The 13,636-nt window shown below is 38.4% G+C and overlaps 1 protein-coding gene across 2 annotated transcripts; it reads right to left on the bottom strand.

Moving 5' to 3' along the window:
* Positions 1–1,285: 1,285 nt before the first annotated feature.
* On the bottom strand, positions 1,286–8,298 carry LOC120522318 (arginine/serine-rich protein PNISR-like). Of its 2 annotated transcripts, none has more exons than XM_039743349.1 (3): positions 8,200–8,298; positions 7,266–7,384; positions 1,286–1,497 (listed from the first exon to the last, which is right to left on the bottom strand). In XM_039743349.1, exons 2-3 carry the CDS (start codon positions 7,351–7,353, stop codon positions 1,301–1,303), a joined length of 285 nt encoding a protein of 94 aa, XP_039599283.1. In that variant the 5' UTR covers positions 7,354–7,384; positions 8,200–8,298; the 3' UTR covers positions 1,286–1,300. The 2 variants fall into 2 exon arrangements, with proteins under 2 accessions (XP_039599283.1, XP_039599282.1); XM_039743348.1 differs by having other exon boundaries at positions 8,178–8,286.
* Positions 8,299–13,636: the final 5,338 nt, after the last annotated feature.

The raw sequence follows: 13,636 nt of genomic DNA, 5'->3' as shown, positions 1-13,636 counted from the left end.
AACAAAAGCAAAGTTAATGCAGTCATGCATAGAAAGAGTACTGGAGATTTTGTGGATTATATTTAATGTTCATAAGAACTTGTCAAGAATTAAAACTGCTGCTACCACATACTTCTGATGTTTTTTTTGTTTTTTTTATTTAATTGGACACCTTTGAAATTTGTTATTTTTATGGTGAATTTTTGTCTCTTATATATCTCCTTTCCACGAGTGAGATAAAACGGTACAAGATGCTTCATGGAGGAAAATTTTCATTAATCTGCTAAACATTGCCAAAGTGTTTAGTTGTAACTATTTTCAAGCAATGTACAATAAAGTCATGTACAATAATGTCAAGTACCACAAAGCCATTTTCCTGATATGATCAACCTGCAAGAATATTCTTGATTTAATTACAATATGTAGTCAGATATGCTAAAGCCGCCGAAGTACAAAGGCTAATAATATCATCAGCCATTACACCGATTATACTAGAACAAGACCTGAGCATAAACAGAAATTAAACATTACTAAAATAATTGTTCAAAAGTCCACAAATTCCAATCTTTTCTACAAGTTTATTTTTGACTTATTTTCTCACACTCTTCATGCCAGATCGCCCAATCTGATAAGAAAATAAGGTAGTGAAAAGAACTTTTTTTGCATCCAACTCTACATAGGGAAACACAATACTTCGAATGTTCGCAACAAAAACATGAGATGAACTCAGTACAATGCACTCTGTACTGGCTGGTCTGCTATTGAAAAGGGACATATCTATATCATGTCATGTCAATGGCAAGAAACCAGCTACTAGTAACATCCATCCATCCATCATCCAACCCACTATACTCTAACTACAGGGTCACGGAGGTCTGCTGAATCCAATCCCAGCCAACACAGTGCACAAGGCAGGAAACAAACCCTGAGCAGCCGCAGGGTGTACACACACACACCCACACACCAAGCACACACTGGGGACAATTTAGAATCGCCAATGCACCTAACCTGCTTTTGGACCGTGGGAGAAAACCGGAGTACCCGGAGGAAGCCCACGCAAACACGGGGAGAACATGCAAACTCCACGCAGGGAGGACCCAGAAAGCGAACCTGGGTCTCCTAACTGCGAGGCAGCAGCGCTACCCACTGCACCACCGTGCCGCCCCCACTAGTAACACTTTTAGTAACATTTTTAAACAATGACAAAATGTATTTAGGGATATTATGGATGTACTCTGAATTTCTAAGGAAGGAAAAGAGAGAATTTGTCAAAAATGAAACATAAGTAGTACATTAAAAAATTAATAAATTGTAAATAACATTAAAAAAACATACCTGGCTGCCAAATTCTATTAAAATTAGGGTCACCCTGAAAATTCCCATGATTGTTAGGCCCAGGATCTAGTCCTGGCATTTCCTGTCCATTAGGTTGCATTCCTTGCTGATCCACAACGGTTTGCCCAGTGGACTCTCTCTGAGCAATCCATGCTTGTGCCAGAGCAGCCCAATCGACTTGACCTGATTTATAAAACAAAGAAAACAGGATAAATCATGACTGCAATTGAATACATCCGGTTCATTATGTGTCTTTTTCAATCATATTCTCTACTGTGTGAATCTTCTTATTAAAATCTTAATCTGAAACAGCTAACAAGTTTAAATTACTTCAGAATCCAAGCATGAGAGATAACTGTAATAATTAACAGCTGTCTGACAAAAGGTTTATTGGGGACACAAAATTATTACTCAATGAGGAAGGCAAAGTTAATAAGAATTTATAACATGAACAAACATAGTACAATGTGGTGCCTTCAAGCACCAATATTTGTACTTTAAAACAACACGTTATAAAACTAAGAAACAATGAGCAAAAACATTGCTTTTAAAAAGGTATTTTGATTAACCAGAACGTATTGCAAATATTATGTGCCACTGACATACAACTAGATTAAATTACATTTCCAAAATATTCTTTTACTGATATTATTCCTAGAATTAAAGGGAAATTAGTTAAAAATATTCAAATATTAAATTAATACTACCGAAAATGACATTAAAGGATAAGTTCAATATGTTTCAAGTCAAAGTTATTTCTTCACAATCATGGTATGTATTAATTTAACACATAAAATTGCATTGTAAACTGAAGCACTTTTAATAAATTAAAAAAAAAAAACACTGCCTGTTCTTATAGCTGACAATGGGGTATGAGAGGGTGCAGGTGTCCATAGATAGAAAAAGTCTCATTACTTACAGAATGCATACATTTTTCAAGTCTAAAATATTATCAAGCATTGATCCCCATCTTGAGAATACAAAACAGTGTATCTGTGTCATTTTAAGAAGTAAAAAAGCAAAATATTGTTGTAATATTTAGCCATTTTAAAACAAGGCCGGAGGTGCACTTTTCAGTGGGAGAGGAATGGATTCACCTTGAAAAGTAATTGCCAAGTACCGTTATTGATATTACTGAATGCTGATGTCTAAATTGAATTGCAGTTTCTGTTCTGTAGACAACTAGACTATAATAATTGAAAATGTCTTATGCTATGTTTACTTACACTCTTTCACTATATGGACATTTACTTCCCTATTTCATAAATATATGCTGCAGCTGGATTTATAAAAGACATATATGCGTCAGTGAGAGAATACCAAGTAAGTCTGAAGCGTGCAACAAGAACTTGAACAATGTTATAGGCAGCTCAAGGTGGAACCTAAATACTGGCGGTATTTCGTGCTGTAAATGTCTTGGTCATTCCTATGCTGTGTCATTAACTTTACACAAAATTTAAGTGTCAAAAACCTCGGAGCACATTGAAATTAGTACATGATATTGAAGAGCTGGAGGGGAAGGTCCCCCTTGGAAATTGGAGGGTGTCAAAGAGTGAGGAACCTGTACACTCCAGGAAGACTACATCAAGCTCTAGTTATAGGCATACATCCAATCTATGAGGGCAGGATTGTAGGGAAGGTGCAAGACAGGAGTGGACATGGCATCAGTCCATAGTAGGGTGAGCACACAAACACACAGAGTCAAATTAGCAATGCCAATTCACCCGAGTTTAATCGGGTTGAAGTTTATTTAGTTCATAACTGATGATTTAATTTAGGCACTTTTCATCACTTACAACCTTTGTTCTTACTCCTTGTGGAATCCACATTCCTTTCACATCACTTACAGCTTTCTCTGCAACTTTTTTGCAATCCTCACTGCCCTTCCCTATACCTAAGAAACACCTTTACCACATGTGACTTTTTCATTGTATTCCAAATAACAATATACTATTTACCCTATACAACTCCAGGCACCTCACACCCAGAGAAACAGCTTGAGCTGGGAGAACTTCAGCTCTCTCAATGGGGGATGGGAGAGCAGGCCACTTGCTGCTTGTACTGATTGGCACATTTGCAAAACAAAGACGCTGATGAAGAGGTGTGAAAGAATTTAAGGTGGCCTGGCATTACAACTTTTTTCGTAGGCTTCAAGGGCTCTAGCGTTCAACAGTTTAGCTTGCAAAGCACATCAGCTAGATTTTTCCCCCTACTATAACTACTGATCTTCGGCATGACATGCCTGTAGAAGAGTCGTCTTCTTCAAATGCACTCTCTGCCCATCTGGTACAGACAGCCTGCTTGTCCCCATCCATAACATAGCCACCACTGAAGGGTAAGAAGGAGTGATGGACACCTATGTCATTTTCCCTCCCTGGCCCCAGACTAGGCATGCTCAGCTCCTAACATAATCATGCTGTATAACAGGATATAAAACAGGGAGCAAGCCTTGAGTGGAACATGCTGAAAGCACGGCAAAGAAAACCTGAAAGCTGTTGGTTTGAGATAGGCTTTATTTTTGTCCTATGCTTTCTCACACTGGTTCCAGTCTGCTGTTTCTGTTATAAGTGATGAAATAAATTTTATGTGCTGCCACTTTTAACTGCTATCGTCTTTTTGGAAACTTTGCATTTTATTTTATGAGTTTGTTTGACATCTGATCTTTAATATCTCAACCAATTTCAGGCAATTGACTTAACATTAACTTTTATTTAGAGATTCGTAAGAAAGTGCTGTTCATCATATCCTTTGCATTAACATTGTAATTCCCCTTTTCAGATGCGAGGCCCAAAACCGCACTAACAGTTCACTGTGCAGAAATTAAACAGCTTTATTTCTACCAAAAAAAAAACCACACACACACACAACAGAATATTGACAACCCTCCCACTGTTACGGCCATGGAAGAAGCTGTCACTAAGGTCCTTAATCGTTTCCTTTTTTTTTTTAAGCTACTTGAATTTCCAACCACATGGTTTAAAGTCACTGCAGTCTACTGGAGCTTTACATGTCACTATCTTGCAGGCTCCATTCAGGTCTAGCACAGCACACGAATTCACAAACCCGCAAACAGCTTGGCTGGTGGCACTGTCACCACCTAAACCGAAAAGTACACCAGTTCTCCCCAACCCTCAGCATCTCGGTTGTTGCTTTGCATCGAGAGCGGGCTCTACACCTGCACCGCCTCCATGGTGATTTGAGTATTCCTATTTGCACAGCTCTTGCCAGGACACTACTGTGAGGCATCCTGCTTCATGGAGATTTTGGACCAGATCATTACAATATGTTTTGTCTGTACACGTGACCAATTGATTAAACTAAGGTATTTGTCCGACTGCGTAATTGTAAAATTTGGTTTAAAAACACAAAAAGCAAATTTCATTTATGAATATCGTTTTAAAACATTATTTTGAATTATTTGACTAATGTAAGAAAAATAGCCGTGCTGTAGTCTTCCTGTGTATTTACAAATTGTTATGAGTGTAAGTGAGTTAAACATGCTGTCCTTAATTCTTTTATGACCATTATCCTCAACAGCAGTGACTCATCTTCCACTAAAAAAGTTATTTCATCTTCAAAAAGTTCTTAAATCTGCTTGCACACAGAATACTTTCTCAGAGAAAAAGAGGTGTGTCTCTTTCAAAAATTTAAGGCTTTTATTGAAAATACAAAACAGTATAATCAGTTCAGTTCAGATTTATTGCTATGTATACAAAGTAACATGAAACTCATGTGGTTGTTTCACTATGTTGCTACCTGACATGAATCTTGCTCTGTAGGTTATTTAAAAATACACAGAATTTAAGAGGTGAAACATCAGCACTGTTTAAGAGAAAATAATTAAGATGGCTTATGTACACATCTGTCTATTGTTGCAAACCATGGCAGAAAATAACCAACCACTAAAGAGACAGAATTGAAGATGCAAATGTTGGAGATATTGACATAAAATAGCTTGGTGCTGGGAGCTTGTTGGTACTGTTATAACTCCATCCACGACAGCAGCCAGCCAATAAACATGTACATACAATGATTGTGAAGAAATAACTTTGACTCAGTTTTCTCTTACAGAAAATTATTCATTTCTAGCTTGGGGGATTATCCTATTTGCAAATGTTACTTAATCATATCTTTAAAACATATTTTAATTAACAATTGAATTTTAAAGTGCAGGTGTTGATGAACCATGATTGCATGCATCTAGCTATCCGTTTTGTGAACCTAGCTTCATCTAGCTTAGTGATGATGTCATCATTCCTGAAATCTTTATGTCTCTCCCTCTTTCTCAATAATAAATAAATAAAAAAAACCTTACATATTATAACTACAGTCAAAATCTTACTGCCCAGCATTATATGAACTTGGGGTAGTTCCAAGTCATTTTATTTACCTTCTGACAGAATGCCAACATTTTTAATGTGTTACTAAATTAGAGGCTGAATTGCACAAAAGTTTTTTTCAGCAACATTTGTAACCATGAAAGAGCCAACACGTTAATAATAAAAACTCATGACACAGTGGAGTGAAAAGATGTCAATCAAAAGCAAACGTCTGGCAAGTAATGGTCGCAATCTTTTTATAATCCTGTTTGGAAAAGTATGGGTATAAATCATCCAAACCCTATGCTGCTGCAGCAGACGCCAATGCCCATAAAGCGACCACTATAATTTTAGTAATGCAGGGTGAAACCCAGGTTTTACCCCCTCAGCTAATATGGAATAAACTGACACAAGATTGAAATGGAGGTGGGCAATGTATGATAATTATTTTCATTAATGGAAATAGATGATAAGATACCCATTTCCTGTTATCCAGAAAACAACCAAACTATTCTTTCTAGTTTTCAACAATTCAAACAGACAAAACAAGCTTTTAAGAAGAATTTGTTTACATAAGCAATATTTTAATAGGAGTACTTCAGCTTTTTGCATAAGATCTAAATATCTACGTGTGTAAATATGCTCAGGGTTGCAACCATTTGCTATTGTTTTTACAGTGATCCTCTGCACTGCTAATTAGTTGTCTCAAATTAACTCTGCAATGACAATTTTTTTAAAAATCACTCTTTCACGTACTGCAATATGAATTACACATTACTAACTTTAACATGAATTTAAGGTTTTTGAAAGTTTTTATTCAAATTTAAAAATTTAAATAAAAAATGTCATTGCCAACCTAATTACTTGTGACTGTTGGTACTATTTAGCAATAGAATTGCATTCAGAGGTGGCTGAAGCTTTGTGCCTAGCAATGCCAAGATAGATGCTAGGTTTGGATTAAGAGGCTGTGGAAAATAAATGGGTGGATGAATTTTACTGTTCCTTGTTTACCAGATGAAAACTATAAAAGTAAAATCTCCTGATTATTTCAACATATATATACTGTATATAAAATGGATTGTTTAGGTGACAAATATTCTAACACCCTATTAAAGATCTCAACTGAATTGTGCACAGTTGCTCTCTAGGACCATACTAAAAACACCAACTACATTGGAACCCACAATTTTGACCAGGGGGTCCCCATTTTTTTTTTCCTAGTCCTGTGTGCTACAGTTTGAACACCAGTGCCACCTGCTGGCTCAGAATAAGTGTTATCTTTGTGTTTCTTCCTCATAGATGACTGCTTACTGCACTTCAGTGCCTGCAAGTTTTTTTGTTTTTTTTTATGACTAATATCTATTTAGCGTCTGGATATACATACCTGCCTTTTCGTATTTTTCTATTGTCCTGCTGTTATCTGCGGAGTTTACTTTTCCTGTGCCTTTGTGAAATTCCTTTTGGTATCTCTAACTAATTTTAACAACATTGCAAAAGCCATGTGAATGTCACCTGTTCTTTTAAACTGGTACACACAACCTACGTATAACAGATGTTTAGGGGTAGCAAAGGTAAAGATAAGTTTAAAATATAGAAAAAGTGCAAACACATACACACTCAAAAGAGCCATACCTGGATCTTGCTGATGCTGGAAGTTCTGCACCCATTGCTGCTGACTTAAAGGCCAGTGCTGCCACGGTTGACTGCCTTGATCCCACATAGCTGTACACTATAGTTTAAAAGTCTGGATCCTATTTTAGAAAGAAAATTACATGTAACCTTTTCCCTGCTTCTTCAAATAAATGTACTTCATATTAATTGGAAAAATGATGCATTTGTGATTCAGATTACTAATATGGAATATTCAAAGGTAGACTCGAAGAGTGGTGGAGAAAACTGTTAATGAAATTGGAAGACAATCAAGGGTAAGTTTTCAAATTATAAAACGACAAGATAATAGACATATCTGGCAAATCTTTACAAACTGGGCAGGTGCTGGTTAATGAAATTAATACGCTGCATACTGGTATTACATACAAACCAGTGCCTGCGTCAATGCCGTGCCATCCGTAATTTGCTCGGTGCTGGAAAATTTGGCATGCATTTGGCTACAGAAGCTCGCAAATGCCCCGATGCACCAATCTACAGCATTAGATCTCCAGCAACCAGCGGATTTCCCCCCGCCCTCCGCTCATTTTGCCGTGCAGACAACCCTGCCTTTGCAGGTCTAAAATAAAAGCACACAGTTGGACGGGGTACGGCAATATGACAAAAAAAAATGAAGGTTTGTTAATAAGTCATCTTCACGAGATTCTCTCACAGGTTACACATTTATATAACCATTTAAATAAGGTAGCTTAGAACATCCAGTCGGAGAGCTACGCGGGATCGTAGTGACTCGGTAATAGAGCGTCGCAATACCCTTTCCCAGGGGCCCAGCACAATTCTAATCAAAACGTTACGTCTATCACGAATTCCCTATTGAAGAAAAAAATATATAATTATGTATCCGACAGAAAACGTCGTTTTAAAAGGTCAGTTTACCAGACTTTATGTTTTAACGCACTAAGATCCACTGTGATCGGTGTCAGCGCCTGCTTCTTTTTTCCCCAATCCGCCTCAACAGACAATATGGCTACCTGACCTTCAACCCGGAAGTCCTCTTCGACAGTGCGGCATGTAGCGTCAACGTAAGCTGTGTCAGTATGCTTACCAAATTTGGCCTAAGCACAGTAATACGGTGTAATAGAAAACATAGGTTTCATAAACTGGTACGCAACGGTTTATCGTTGACTTTAAGTCTACCACGAGAAGAATCAGTTTACACGAGTTAGACCTGAAAAATGCCTTAAAATATGTCTATAATGAAGTGACTCGCTTAATCCATTTCAAGGATACGGGTGGCAGGAGCCGATCCCGGCAGCATCATGATAAACGCATTTTAAATGTAAAAAAGGTTTTTGTTGTTTGATGTAAAAGTTTAAAACTGGTGATTAAAAAGACTGGAAAATCCCTTATTATATACACTAGCAAAAAGTGTATGTTTATTTTAGCTGTGTTTTGATCCAGTATGACTCAAAATAATTCTTCCTGACAACAATTAATATGACTTTCTTTCATGTGCATAGAAAAAATCTTATAATACACAGTGCTCGTCGAGTTTGTTGTTTTTGTGTTCATAATAATTACTTATGAATGCTTTGCAATCTCATTTTTTTGTTTTTTGATAAAACTGTTCACTTACACATGACATTAAGCTTTTTAGGGTTTTCACCTGTTTTTGACCATCTAGACCTAAAAAACCCTCAATTTCAGAGGGTGGGGAAAACAGTGCAGATCATCACTGGGGCACGGATCTCTGCAGGACATATCTGCCAAGATCTGTCTGCGAAAGGCAAAATGAATCATAAAGGATCTCAGTCAACCTGCATGGACTTATTTCTCACTCCTTCCATCAGACAGGTGCTATTGAGCTATGAATGCGAGAACTCGGAGATTTAAGAGTAGTCTCCACCCCCAGGTAACAACGCTGCTCAACTGTCATACAGTATGTGATAAACTGTAATTGACTGAGTGAACTAAGGGCCACATATTCTGTGATTCTTGAGTTATTAATATTAATATTAGATTTAAGTTTGAGCTTTTTATTTTCCTAATGTTTTATGTGGAATATTGTGTCTGTAAGGAACATTACACAAGTACGAATTTCAATGTACATTGTACATGTGACAATAAAAAGACGTTGAACCTTTAGATAATTTTTGGACCACACTTTGGGCAGGAAATTACACCCTTATGATAACGAGTAAACCAAAAAGTGTCTTCAGTATAAATGATCAGAAACAGTTGTGCATGCCAAATCAACTGACATTATGAGTTCACCCCATAATGGGATACGAGGGGTCAAAGTTACTCCATTTCACAAAACTTTGAAGAAAAAAAATAGGGATAGGTAATATAGGCATGTTGAATGTCGTTTTATGTTATTTCAAGGAGGCTGATAACAAATATGATAATTACTTTTCAGTCTTGGAATACGTCTACTAATTTCCACAACTTTTTTTCTGCTTTTCTTATGTTATAGTAAATGGATAATAATCTCTGGCATATTGGTAGTAGAATCCTACCAGTGTATATTATATTACTAAAAATGTATGTTTAGCAAAAGACCACAGTATCATTTTACAATATTATGAAATCTATGTGAGATATGTCTAAATGTTAATTCAGCCAGCCATAGCAGGCAAATAATAGTAGTTCAATCAATGTTCAGTGCACTTTGTACTCTTATACATAACTGGCTTATGAAATATGTTTTCACTTACAATATAACATGTATGATTTATTTCTGCTTACTATTATTATGTTACATTAGTGACTTTTTGCTTTCACTATTATGCTTTGTCAGTCCTTGAGAAAAGTATAAATGCAGAGAAAGTTAATTGTCCCCAGAAATGCCTAGTATGAGGGGGTTGATAGCAAAGGACCCAGTTAAACACTGATTGGTTTATTGTACCAAAACAATATTATCTTTAAGTTATAAAAAACATTACTACACCCTCAGTCTTGAAGCCTAGACACACAATAGCACCACCACTACCAACACCAACCTGCTCAACTATGTGTTTAAATTGCAGGCCCCCATAACCTTCCACCTGCAAGGATGTAGCCAGGAATTCATTTCAGTAGGAATAAGAAAATACATTAATCATAATTCTATAATCAATCAGTTACACCTGCCATTAACTATAATTGTTGTTTGGTTTCTACAGGTTTCTGTTTGGTCTGACAGAACCTTAAAAAGATAACATTTGAAGTACGAGGAGCATCCTTTAAGCTACCCACTGCAATAGCATTATCTGTTGACTTTTCAAAGGGGTTTCTCCAGCTGATCCTGACATGGATTATGAGAAGATTTTTTTAATCCAAACCAAGTATAAAATTATTACTTATGTTATGGCTATTTTGATGCCACTGTGGCTTTGCAGCCGAACAATAAACAGAACAACCTTTCCACAATTCCAAGAACTGAACCTAGACTATGCGTGGATCCCTGTTGGATACAGGTGGCAAAACAAAAACAATTGCTACAGTTAATTAGAGAGCAGTGTAAGAGTAGAATCTGAAACAAACTCAGCAGCTACTTTTACAAAAGTATGCTAATATTGGATGGTAGTTAAATCCAGATTTTGGGTGCCCTGTAGCTGGAAAGGGAATGATGATCACCTGGATTGCAACAACTACAGGTGGATAATAATGCTTTCTGTGCCGTGTAAGGTCCTTTCTAGGGTCATCCCTAATTGGACCCATGATCACTTGCTCACCTACCAGCGATCGGAACAGCCTGGTTTTACGCCTAAGAAGTCGACCATTGACCGAATCCTGGCACTGAGGGTTCTCATGGAGCACATATCAGCAGTTTCTTTGCAACCTTTGTTGATTTTCATAAAGCATTCGACTCAGTTTACTAAGCTTCCCTGCGAGACATCCCAAGACTTCACAGGATCCCCCCAAAGTCGCTGGCTGACTTGCAAATTGGTATTGTGAGAGCTGTGCAGAGTGGAGGCAGAACTCCTGTTTTTTCCCCCAATTGATTCTGGGGTTCATCAGGGGTGTGTTCTTGCTCCTACTCTGTTCAATGCTTGCATGGACTGGGTGTTGGGCAGGGTTGTGAGGTCCAGCAGTTATGGCACATCTGTTGGTGAAAAAAGATTCACTGATCTTGACTTTGCCAATGATGCTGTGATCTTTGCAGAGTCAATGTAGGCTCTGATTGAGGCTCTCGAGAGACTGAGCGAGGAGTCTGAGTGTCTAGGCTTGTGAGTGTCCTGGATAAAAACCAACATCCAGGCCTTTAATGACCTCTTGGGCACAAGCAGTGTGTCTGACTGTGGAGAGAGTGTAAACTTTGTTGAGAGGGTTACTTACCTCAGTAGCAACATTCATGTCTGTGTTGACTCTTCCTATGAAGTCAGTAGATGGATTGGGACAACATGGGGGTCATGAGGTTGCTGAAAAGGGGTGTGTCGCGCTCCCGATATCTTTGCAAAAGAAAGAAGTTCAAAATGTAGAGTCCTGGTGCTTCCTGTTTTGCTATATGGTTGCGTGACATGGATGCTATCCAGTAAGCTCATACGAAGACTGAACTCCTCCGGTACTGTGTCTCTTCGGAGAATCCTTAGGTATCGCTGGTTTGGCTTTGTGTTGAATGAGTGGTTGCTCATGGAGTCCTGAATGAGACACATTACCTGTATTGTAAATGAGTGTCAGTTATGGCAATACAACCATGTGGTGCGATTCCCCAAGGGTGATCCAGCTCACAGGATCCTCATTGTTGTCTTCATTCTTGGACCAGGCCAAGGGGATGTCCTGTCTGCCTGGGGGTTTGCCAACCAGGATCCCAATCTGTTTCATCGTGTGGTGGGTGCGGCAACACAATGTACCAGTGCACGCTCCCCAACCTGACCTGACCTGAAGCCTTAGACTGCCTCCTACTTTGGTTTTAGTCATACTTGGAATTTCAGGGAGGTCTGCATCTTGAACTCACATCCTACAGTGTAGGCACTAATACATTCTGTAAGGTAAAGGAAAGGATAAACCATGTTTGGCTTTATTATGCGAGAAAGAGGATTTTAAAATCAATTAAAGACTCCAAAGAACTACTGTTTTTATGGATATAAACACAATTATCACTCATCCACAGATTTAGCAACTAATTAAACATGTTCAATAAGTATTATTTAGTTTAAATGTTAAAGGAGCGGAGGATGCCATCATCTATATGCTACACCGATCCCTCTCCCACCTGGACAGAGGCAGTGGTGCTGTAAGAATTATGTTTTTGGACTTTTCTAGCGCCTTCAACACCATCCAACCTCTGCTCCTTAGAGACAAGCTGACTGAAATGGGAGTAGACTCACGCCTGGTGGAATGGATTGTGGACTATCTTACAGACAGACCACAATATGTGTGTCTTGGGAACTGCAGGTCTGACATTGTGTTCAGCAATACAGGGGCGCCGAAGGGGACTGTACTTTCTCCGGTCCTGTTCAATCTATATACATCAGACTTCCAATATGACTCGGAGTCCTGCCACGTGCAAAAGTTCGCTGATGACACTGCTATTGTGGGCTGCATCAGGTGTGGGCAGGAGGAGGAGTACAGAAAGTTAATCAAAGACTTTGTTAAATGGTGCGACTCAAACCACTTACACCTTATCACCAACAAGACCAAGGAGCTGGTGGTGGATTTTAGGAGGCCTAGGCCCCTCATGGACCCTGTGATCATCAGAGGTGACTGTGTGCAGAGGGTGCAGACCTTTAAATATCTGGGAGTGCAGCTCGATGACAAATTGGACTGGACTGCCAATACTGATGCTCTACGTAAGAAAGGTCAGAGCAGACTATACTTTCTGAGAAGGTTGGCATCCTTCAACATCTGCAGTAAGATGCTGCAGATGTTCTACCAGACGGTTGTGGCGAGTGCCCTCTTCTACGCGGGTGGTGTGCTGGGGTGGCAGCATAAAGATGAAAGACGCCTCACGCCTGGACAAACTTGTTAAGAAGGCAGGCTCTATTGTAGGAGTAAAGTTGGACAGTTTAACATCTGTGGCAGAGCGACGGGCACTAAGCAAACTCCTGTCAATCATGAAGAATCCACTGCATCCACTTAACAGTGTCATCTCCAGACAGAGGAGTAGCTTCAGTGACAGACTTTTGTCACTGTCCTGCTCCACTGACAGACTAAAGAGATTGTTCCTCCCCCACACTATGCGACTCTTCAATTCCACCCGGGGGAGTAAATGCTATCATTAATTTTATTTTAATTTTTTTAATTTTTATTTTTTTTTTCATTTTTCTCTTCTTAGAACATATTGAAAATAGTTGGATAAATGACACTAACTAGCTAAGAACTAACTTTTCAAGCTTGAGTAGAATACTAGGGCCAAAAGATTGAAGTGTATGATTATCATTTTCTGTAAAATTTTAGAAAAAAAAAGTAAA

Source organism: Polypterus senegalus, unplaced genomic scaffold, assembly GCF_016835505.1.
Source record: "Polypterus senegalus isolate Bchr_013 unplaced genomic scaffold, ASM1683550v1 scaffold_512, whole genome shotgun sequence".
In the NCBI taxonomy this organism is placed as follows: domain Eukaryota; kingdom Metazoa; phylum Chordata; class Cladistia; order Polypteriformes; family Polypteridae; genus Polypterus; species Polypterus senegalus.
This window is presented reverse-complemented; position numbering and strand designations above follow the sequence as displayed.